We start from the raw sequence: 10910 nt of genomic DNA, 5'->3' as shown, positions 1-10910 counted from the left end.
TTAAATAGAAGTATTCTATAAAGTGCTTACATTGAACCTATCTTTCCATCCAGCCTCATTTCTTGCTACGTCTCCCTTGAGCCTTTTGCTCATTACAAATTACATCCAGTTCCTTAAAATCCTCATGCTGTTTCATGCTTCTGTGTCTCAGCTCAGTGTGTCCTCTGCCTGAAGCAGCCTGGACACCCCTACTTCATTTCTGAGACTTAGCTTCAGTCTACTTTTCCCACAATGCCTTTCTTGACCCCATTCTTTATCTCCTCAGGTAGAAATGACCTCTCTCTCCTTTGTAACCTAATAGTACTAAAAAAAAAAAAAAAAAAAAAAAACCTACTTTTTGTTTGTTTCCACATATGTCTTCCTCTAATTGCTACTGTGAGTTCCATCAGGACAGAAAGCACTAGATTGACTTGTACATCTGTAGTACCTGGCACTTTGCTGGTACCTAGCAAATAGTTTCAGTGGATGAATATACATATTGCAATCACACAGACAGCTGGAGGGATGGATCATACTTATTGCTATAAATTTAAATCTCATTCTGAGGTTACAGTTTACCTCAATCTGTTTTATAATCATGCTCTCAAGAGTAAATAAATAAAATTTTAGTTTTCTCTGTTTCTGGAAGACCATTTCTGTCAGGGCCTTCAAAATTCCACCAGAAAGATAGGCCCTAAGATAGGTAGCAGGTTTGATACAGTGTTCTGGCAGCCCAAAGTAGTCTCCTGGAAAAGGAAAGGGAGGAAAAGGGCTTGGAATAGTTTCTTATATATATATATATACATATATATATATCTGATAAATTGTCTAACCTTTGGGCCTTATCTCTAAACGCCCTTCCAGCTCTACTGTCCAATGACTCTGTGATCCCTTATTGGCTGTAGATATATGATGACACAGGGCAAAAGGCAACAGAAGTGCAACTATACCTCAAAATGCCTCCACGAATAGGGAACGATGGACCTGACTCCTCAGACTTCATCTTATTTACTGCCATCCAACACATGAGTATTCCACAATTTAGTTTGTTTGTTTTTTTGCCCATAACAGCCTCTTCCAAACCACAGCAGTAGCACAGTCAGGAAACATGGGCAGAGGAGCCGGGCAGGCTATAGTCCACGGGGCTGCAAAGAGTCAGACATGACTGAGCGACTGAGCACATGGGTTCTTATGTCACAGGAAACGTGGATGTCTCCCAGAGAGTTGTGTTTCATCGTCATTTTGAGATTTCAGGCTGAACCATCCTGACCCCACTCATTATTCTTTCTTCAAAGGCCAGGATCTGACTGAAAGTTTAGAAACTATGCATTAGTCACTATTATCATTTCCCCAGGAACTCTGTTTCTTTGGAGGCAGGTTACAGGGAAAGTTGCTTGTTTTGTGTAAATTTCTGTGTTTTTACTTTCGTCATTTTTCTTCAGTCAAAAATAATTTTACTTCCCATTTCTGAAAGAATACTAGTAAGTCATTAAGCTCCACAGGAGTTGCCCCTCTGTTCTTAAAATTCTGTTTGGTGTTGGTCATTCTATGTCAATTGCGTATACCCTCTTGATGAGTGTTTCAGGACTATCCACACATGTATATCATGAAGAAACTGCTTGTTTATGCAAAGCTTAGTGCCCAGGTTCCAGGACACAGTTAGGAGACCAAGACCATGAATGATGTGGAGAAAGGTCCTAGGAAGAGGGTGACAGAACTCCAAATCCAGAGGGTATCAAGCTGGTGAGACATCCAAGCTTCACTGAGTTGGAGGCAGCTCGCGTGGAAGGGAGGAATTTGCTTAAAAGCATCAAGTTCCAGGTGTGTTCAGGTTAGACACACGCCCTCTGCTCCTACTTATCCCACACATTTCCATGTCACATCTTGTCCCTGGCTGTCCAGTGGGTGTGAAGTGGCAGAACATCTGAGTTAATAAAAGACCACACCTTGGATAAGAGTCAACGGGGACCGAATTCCTTCTGGGACTGTAAGATTATCTTTTCAATGGTAGACCCCACAAAAAGAAAAGTGCACTTCTCCCCGCATCCCCCAAGACCCAGGAAAAGCAAAGTAAGTGTCCACAATGAAAAAAAAATCTATGCTTATACCCAGAGTTTTCCTTTTATTTACAAAGCAGTAAACCAAATTCCTGTGTGAACATATATATCCAGTGTACTATAATATTGTGTATGCCATTTCTTCCTCAAATAGGACTTTAGGTTGGCCACTTTTTCTGATTTAAGCCAAATAGCACTTCATCTATGTAGACACATGATGATAACAAACCTATGTATCACCTTAAACTGTTTTCCCACCCTAAGGATGTGGCAGAGAGTAAGGGGAAGGGTGAAATAGAGATTAACAAAACCTATTCCTCCGTCCTTATCCTCACCCATAGGATACTCAGAGGTAAGTGCCTGAGCCAGTCCCTAAAGTAAACTTGGGCGGTTCTAAAAACATCTCCACTTAGCTCTTTCTAAGTAAGGATGGCACCCTCAGTATGCTTCAGAGAAAACAATGAATTCAATCCAAGTGTCCTGAAGGAAAATGAAATTACTTGAAATGCTGGACTTTAAAACAAGGAGTAGCCAAGGTTCAGAAATGTTCTCACCTGAGCTTGCGAGAACTTTGCGTACTGTGTGAAGTCTGTACACTGGCTTTAGCCACAGAAGAGAAAGCCCAGGTGAGAGCTACGGCAGCCCCTTGTGAGCTGAGGGGCTCTTTTCTGACTGACTGGAGTCCCAGGAACAGCCAGAGGCAGAAAAGACCTACCTCTTCCACTGCACATTTGCACAAATCACGATCTCTCTTTTCTGAGCCAAATTTACAAAGGCTTCTCTGGAAACTACAGATACCTCTCTCCTGTGGATTGTTTTAAAATACACTTATCTTTACGTAACTGTACAGCAGCCGCAGGTGTGCCTCTTCTCTACAGATTCTTCTCTCTCACTCGCGTACCCACAGAAACATAAACGCACACAGAGACCACACAGTGGGCCAGTCACACCGAAAATAAATACTCTCACGTCTCTAAATTACTTACAGATCTAATCTTGGTTTTGAAATATGTTAATAAATAACCTAAGTGGGAGAGGGAGTTGACGTGTCTTCTTTTTTTTGCTTTTTACTTATGTTGATGGATAGCCACAAAGCATTATCATTCTATTTACAAAAAACAAAACATAACTCTGAAACCTAAAAAAGACCCTCCAAACCAAAGGCCCTCTGTACATATAATTTTTAAATGATGAGTAAGCTACCGTACCATCGGCCCCATTTGGTTATGTACATCGTGTTAGTCACTCAGCAGTAGCTAATCCATGAATTCTTCATGGGTAGTGCAACCAGTTAAAAAGTGTATAAAACATTATACATATAAAAACTCACATCCTTTGGATGTCTGCAGTTCATCATAACTTTGTGGTTACCTTTCTGCAACATAAATTAAAAAAATTACACACACACTCACACACACACATACACACAGACTTAAGTACAGAAACCCTTCCATCCAGGCATACACCATCCAGAGTGTAGTGCATGAGGCACGAAGGGAGTGGTCCCATCCTCAGGGCAGTCCATCATCTTCAAGGCTTAATGCCACTCGCTGGGGGAGACAGAGCAAAGAAGTCATCATCAGATCCAGTGGAGCTATTTATTGGATCACAACATACCAGAAATTCTATTACTTTATAGACAGTAGCTCACATACTCTTCTAACTACCTCAGAAGACAGGTTTGTCATATTTATTTTACAGATGAGAAAACTGAGACGCAATGAGCTTAAACAGCATTTGTCCTGGGTCACACAGCAAGTGGGTGAACTCAGTTTGAACCCAGATCTGTATGACTCCAGAGTTGTAGTTTATTTCATCATTCTGTATTGTCTCTGTAAAGAAGGGGGCTACAGAGATGTAAACTCTCTCCATCCTCCCTTATAGGATTTTAGGTTTGCTGAACTTCTGTGGGTTAGCTTTGCAAATGTTTAATCCCAGGCCTCTAGACAAGAAGGTAATTGGCTGCACCCCTCCAACTAATTGTATAGAACTGGAAGGCAATGGAGGTCAATTATGTTAACCCCTCTTTCCCTTACCCCTACTTTCTAGTCACTAGATACTTGACTTCCCTCTGCCACAAATGGGTGACCCTAGATGGTGAGACCATTAACCCCTGAGCCAGTCTATTCCACTGTAGACAGTAGATTTACATTCTTTCCTATATTGACGTGAGATCTGTTTCTTTATTTCTTCTGTCCCCGATTCTCTCTCTTAAACTCAGAGAGTTCTACACAGACAACCCCTGAACTTTTCAGTTCGAATTCCCTTCCCTTTCTTCTGAGCGTCTTCTCCAGGCACACTAGCTCCCCCAACGTGGTCCTGATGTTATCCTGTGCCACACTCTTCCATTTCCTCAGTACCCTCCTTTGGATAGACCCCATTGTTTTAAGATCTTTCTCACAGCTTTATGAATTTGGGCTAGCCACTTTATCTCTCTGAGCCTCGGTTTCATCACCTTTTAAATGGGAATAGTAGTAGGACCTATCAAATGAGATCATGTATGTAGAGTGTTTAATATAGTATCTAACACATATGGGATCCAGAGTATTCCACATCAACCTAACCAGCATAAGATAGAACCAGACTAGCATTTTCCATTTCTGGACATTATACAAATCCACTGCCTTTCAAATCATCTTTGGGTTATTTGTGATTTTGCATGAATGTCATGGCCTTGCTCCACTAAACTTCTTCTAGTCTGTTACCCTCCTCCTCAAGACAGATCTCCAGGCCAAAGGCAGGTCCCAGCAGTGATAGTGGAGCTATCCAAGAAGGCGCCAGGGGAGAGAACAGGTTCTTGAGAACACTGATTTCCACAGCTTCAATGCTAGATACTCTGAGATATAGCGGAAAGAGCATAGACTTTTGTGTACATACAGACAAGAGTTTGAATTCTGGTTCTGCCACTTCCTAGTTGTGATCCTAGGTAAGTTATTCAATTTCTCTGAGTCTCAGTTTCTTCATCTGCAAAATGGGGCTAATAATGTCAAGTATATAAGTTACTGTAAAGACTAAACAAGAAAATTTATGTAAAACACTGGGTAGTGTCTGAAACAGTAGATTCTTACTAAATGTCAATTTCCTCACTCTCCTACTCTATTTCTCTGCAGCTGGCAGGAGCTTATTCTTCAGGCCTTAGTTTCATCAGGAATAGTTCCTCTTGAGTGACTGTTTCCTTCTCTGGAAACAGTGACACGTCACATGTACAGGAAGCTTTACAACTCACAAAGCATTCTCACATGAGCTATCTCACTTGAACTTAGGCCGTAAAGGGAATGGGGGTCATCATTCCCATTTTACAAATAAAAGTGAGCACACAGAAAGGACAGAGGTCACAGGGCTGCGGAACAGCGAACCCAGGAGTCATCTCCTTACTCCAAGCTCAACATTCCTTCCACTGTGCCCTCTCTGATCTGTAAAAACTGGTTAAGCAACTGCTTGGACTGGCCAAGGTTAAGGACCCTCAAGGCCTTCTGCTAACCCTCCTCACTTGTCAAACTTATCTCCCATGTCTCCCCTTCATAGCTTTAGCAGCCATTCTGTCCGTCCTGCCCCATACTCAGTCATTTCGTCCACATGCCATTTCCTTAGTCTGCAACTTGCCCATCTTTCCTGTTTGCCCCAACACCCAGCTCACAGTTTGCAGCCTTCCAGAACCAGAAAGCCTTCGAGGATTGGCTGCACCTGTCTGGTTCATGCCCTCGCTCATCAGCCCCTCAGACTCAGAGTGGCACTGCCCTACCTTGCACTTGACGACAGGCAGCTCGGAAAGAGGGTTCTTCGGGAGTTGGTGCGGCTGTGACCTTGGTTCCCCCGGCAAGACAAAAAGCTCCTTGAGGGCAGGGGCTGGGTCTTCCAGTTCTCTGGTCTCCCCAAGACAGGGCTCTGCCCACAGTGGGTGATCAAAGCTGCTGATTGCCTGACAGGGGGATGGACTGGATGACCTATGAGGTCACACTCAGCCCCGACTCGGCTATACAACCATGACATCTGCTTCGGCCACTGTGTGGTCCTCGCTCCCCCAACAAGCCATGCCCTGTTGTGCCTCTCGGCCTCTGCATGCGCTTCTTTCTGAAATGTCATTTTCCCGCTTCTCTACATGGAAAACTACTATTAATCTTTCAAGGACACAGTTCATCTGTCACGTCCTCTGTGAGGCATTCCTGCCTGATTTCTCAAACAGCATTAACAGCTCCTTTGTGGATATTTCCATAGCATTAGTTCAACAAATATTTACTGGGAGCCAGCTATGCTGTGCTAGGTACCAGGGAAACATTAATCAGACAATCCTGCCCTCAAGGAGCTCACAGTCTAGTGGGGAGGCCAACGAGTTTAAAGGCAAGTAGACTGCAGTGTGACATGTGTTGTGATGGAGAGAGGCAGTGGGAGAAAAAGAAACCAGGGAAAGCTTCCTAGAAGAGGAGGCCCCTGGGCTTCCACCATGGCACTTAGCACACAGCTGTTCAATAACAAGTGACTCTCTAACTCCCCCACCAGCTCCCCGGAAGCAAGTACATCCCTTCTTAACTTTTGGACACTTGGTATCTAATGTGGTACTTGGCACATAACTGGTGCACAGTGCTTACTAAAATGAATGTGTTTGAACTGAACAACCACAGTTACCTTTCTAGGCCACAGGTTCTGAAAACTTGCTCAGCACAAAGACAGGGCTCTTTACTCCAGGAAGAGCTTCTAGATACAAGGTGGTTCTGATACCCTTCTACCCCAACCACCTGCCCCAGCATTTCTATGTCCCCAGGGCCTAGAACAATGTCTGGCACATGGTTGGTTCTTGATAAATGTCTAAAGGAGGGAGAGAGGGAGGGAGCGGGGAAGGGAGGAAAGGAAGGAAGGAAGGCATCCTTCCTGCAAGGAATACTTACTGCTGGGTAGACATGGCCAATCTGAGCAGTCCTCCCTATGTGCAGCTCATCCTCCTCCTCTTCTTCGGTTGTTTTCCGGTACACTGGATTGTCGAAATTCATGCTTTTGGTATTCTTCCGCTTCCAGTTTCTCCAGATCAGGTAGCCACTCATGCACAGCAGGGCTATGACCACTGGAGGAGGAGACATATCACACTGGGTATATCTGGCAGGCTCCAGCCCGCTGCCTGGATGTCAGTGCATTTCATGTCACCACTCCTACCTGACTGCCCCTTGTTCCTCAGGCTCTGTTTCTGCATATTCTTTTTCTGCTGTTGGGAAGCCCTTCTCTTAGCTCTTCCTTCATCAACTGCTCACCCTTCAAGACCCAGCTCAAATGCTCTCAGCCTCCCATGGTGCAGTCAGTTTTTCCCTCATGTGTGTTTCTAGACCACAATGTTGTACTTTCTGTGCATCCTCAGCTAGACTGAGCTCCTTGAGGGCAGTGACTGTGTCTTCTTTCTTTCTCTATGCCCAGTGCCCAGCACTGAGTAGGTGCTCAGTCACATGCTGAGTAACTGAGTGAGTTTCTTCACCATGTTCTTGCTGCTTCCCTAGATTTCTCTAAGAAAACCATTCTCTCCCAAAATTGGAGGGGGGAGGGTAGGCAGAGGTGGGGTGCTTTTTCCCAAAGCTGGGTCTCTGCAAGAAGAGGAGCATCTCTAGAAGGGGATACAGCAGGGAAATACAAGCTCTGAGGCAAAATAAATGGTATACTAATGAGTGAAGCAGGACATTCTCAAACAGAGCTGGGCAAAAGCGAGGCAAGCAGATTCATAAGACATAGTAAGCGCTCACCCTGAGTGAGCACTCAAGTGAGGCTGGATGACAGCCATCCAGGGTGCTAGAGAGGGATTTCCACTTTGGTAAGATTATTATAATCAATAATAATGATACCCATAAAGGAACAGGCCAAGGATGCCTGCTATCACTGCTAGTATTTGTTATCCCAGTAAGACCAGACAAAGAATTGAAAGGCACACATGGGAAAGAGAGAAAGCAAACTATCTTAAACAGATATTGTAGGTCTGGAAAATCTTAGAAAAGCAGATGAAAAACTAATAGAAATAATTTTAGTTCCTCAAGAATCAACATAAAAAATTGGGGCTTCCCTGGTGGTTCAGTGGTTGAGATTCTGTGCTTCCACTGCAGGGGCCATGGGTTCAATCCCAAGTTGGGGAAGTTCTAAATGCCACACACTGTGGCCAAAAAAACCAACATAAAAAATCAATAGCTTTCTTATTAATCAGCAATAATCAATTAGAAAATGGATATAATAAGAACACAATCATAACAGCCCAACAAAAAACTATAAAATACTTGGGATAACCCAATAGGAATGTGTAAGCCCTATGTGATCTATACAATTCTACTGAAGCCCATAAAAGAAGGTTCAGATAAATAGGGAGATGCGTCATGTTCCTCGATGGGAAGGTTCAATGCTGTAAAAACGTAAATTCTCCCCACATCAATCTATATACCCAAAGTGTAAGATTTCATCGTATTTTTTATAGAATTAACAAGATGATTGTAAAGTTTACCTAGAAGAGAAATGGAATAAAAATAGCTAAGAAAATGTTGTGAGAATAATAATGCCCTATTAGATATTAAAACATATCACAAATGTGCTTCTAGTAGCTAGGAACGGTATATAGAAATTGGTGGAGGAGGATAAATAGCCTAGAAGCAGATGAAGGTATGTACACGCATACAGATCATAATAAAGACGACAATTCAAGTCATAAGGGAAGGATGGACTATTCAATAATGGTCTTGAGAAAACCAGACAGGCATGAGAAAAAAATAGTCAAATCTGTACCTCATGCTGCACTCTAAATTCTGAATAAATTAATAATCAAACACTAGAAATGCTTAAAATATTGGTAGTAGAAAAATATATAGGGGATATTTTAATAATTTAGAATGAGGCAGACCTTCCTAAGCAGGACACAAAACCCATGAGACTAGTGGTATGATATGATACTTAAAAATTTTAATTTATGCATGGCAAAAGAGACCATCGACAAATTTTAAAAATCAAGTCATGGTATGGGAGAAATGATTTATAACATATATTACAAAGGTTTAACATTTATTATATATCAATATTTCTATAAGTAAGAACAAGACAGAATCAACAGAAAAATAAGAAAAGACCATGAATAGCCAATTCATAGCTGTGAAAAGAAGAGAAGCGAAAAGCAAAGGAGAAAAGGGAAGATATAAGCATCTGAATGCAGAGTTCCAAAGAATGGCAAGGAGAGATAAGAAAGCCTTCCTCAGCGATCAATGCAAAGAAATAGAGGAAAACAACAGAATAGGAAAGACTAGAGATCTCTTCAAGAAAATTAGAGACACCAAGGGAACATTTCATGCAAAGATGGGCTCGATAAAGGACAGAAATGGTATGGACCTAACAGAAGCAGAAGATATTAAGAAGACATGGCAAGGATACATAGAAGAACTGTACAAAGAAGATCTTCACGACCAAGATAATCACGATGGTGTGATCACACACCTAGAGCCAGACATCCTGGAATGTGAACTCAAGTGGGCCTTAGAAAGCATCACTATGAACAAAGCTAGTGGAGGTGATGGAATTCCAGTTGAGCTATTTCAAATCCTGAAAGATGATGCTGTGAAAGTGCTTCACTCACTATGCCAGCAAATTTGGAAAACTGAGCAGTGGCCACAGGACTGGAAAAGGTCAGTTTTCATGCCAATCCCAAAGAAAGGCAATGCCAAAGAATGCTCAAACTACCACACAATTGCACTCATCTCACATGCTAGTAAAGTGATGCTCAAAATTCTCCAAGCCAGGCTTCAGCAACACGTGAACCATGAATTTCCAGATATTCAAGCTGGTTTTAGAAAAGGCAGAGGAACCAGAGATCAAATTGCCAACATCTGCTGGATCATGGTAAAAGCAAGAGAGTTCCAGAAAAACATCTATTTCTGCTTTATTGACTATGCCAAAGCCTTTGTGTGGATCACAATAAACTGTGGAAAATTCTGAAAGAGATAGGAATACCAGACCACCTGACCTGCCTTTTGAGAAATCTATATGCAGAACTGGACATGGAACAATGGACTGTTTCCAAATAGGAAAAGTAGTACGTCAAGGCTGTATATTGTCACCCTGCTTATTTAACTTATATGCAGAGTACATCACGAGAAATGCTGGGCTGGAAGAAGCACAAGCTGGAATCAAGATTGCCGGGAGAAATATCAGTAACCTCAGATATGCAGATGACACCACCCTTATGGCAGAAAGTGAAGAGGAACTAAAAAGCCTCTTGATGAAAGTGAAAGTGCGGAGTGAAAAAGTTGGCTTAAAGCTCAATATTCAGAAAACGAAGATCATGGCATCTGGTCCCATCACTTCATGGGAAATAAATGGGAAAACAGTGAAAACAGTATCAGACTTCATTTTTTGGGGCTCCAAAATCACTGCAGATGGTGATTGCAGCCATTAAATTAAAAGATGCTTACTCCTTCGAAGGAAAATTATGACCAACCTAGATAGCATATTCAAAAGCAGAGACATTACTTTGCCAACAAAGGTCCATCTAGTCAAGGCTATGGTTTTCCCAGTAGTCATGTATGGATGTAAGAGTTGGACTGTGAAGAAAGCTGAGCGCCAAAGAATTGATGCTTTTGAACTATGGTGTTGGAGAAGACTCTTGAGAGTCCCTTGGACTGCAAGGAGATCCAACCAGTCCATTCTGAAGGAGATCAGCCCTGGGATTTCTTTGGAAGGAATGATGCTAAAGCTGAAACTCCAGTACTTTGGCCACCTCATGCGAATAGTTGACTCATTGGAAAAGACTCTGATGCTGGGAGAGATTGGGGGCAGGAGGAGAAGGGGACGACAGAGGATGAGATGGCTGGATGGCATCACTGACTTGATGCATGTGAGTTTGGGTGAACTCCGGGAGTTGGTGATGGACAG

General features: G+C 42.6%; 1 protein-coding gene across 8 annotated transcripts in view; it reads right to left on the bottom strand.

The window, feature by feature from the left end:
- Positions 1–336: 336 nt before the first annotated feature.
- LRP8 (LDL receptor related protein 8) overlaps positions 337–10910 on the bottom strand; it is an 81247-nt gene continuing 70673 nt past the window's right edge. For 5 of the 8 annotated variants that reach the window (XM_040231108.1, XM_040231109.1, XM_040231112.1 and 2 more), the window contains 3 exons: positions 6920–7092; positions 5779–5955; positions 337–3586 (listed from right to left, as the gene is read on the bottom strand). In XM_040231108.1, the coding sequence (XP_040087042.1) occupies positions 3548–3586; positions 5779–5955; positions 6920–7092 (389 nt within the window). In that variant the 3' untranslated portion in view covers positions 337–3547. The remainder of the gene's footprint in view (positions 3587–5778; positions 5956–6919; positions 7093–10910) is intronic. The other 3 variants (XM_040231110.1, XM_040231111.1, XM_040231116.1) reach the window with 1 other exon arrangement.

The sequence above is a fragment of the Oryx dammah genome, unplaced genomic scaffold, assembly GCF_014754425.2.
Source record: "Oryx dammah isolate SB20612 unplaced genomic scaffold, SCBI_Odam_1.1 HiC_scaffold_28, whole genome shotgun sequence".
NCBI lineage: Eukaryota > Metazoa > Chordata > Mammalia > Artiodactyla > Bovidae > Oryx > Oryx dammah.
Note: the sequence above shows the minus strand (reverse complement) of the source record. Positions and strands in the feature narration are given on the sequence as shown.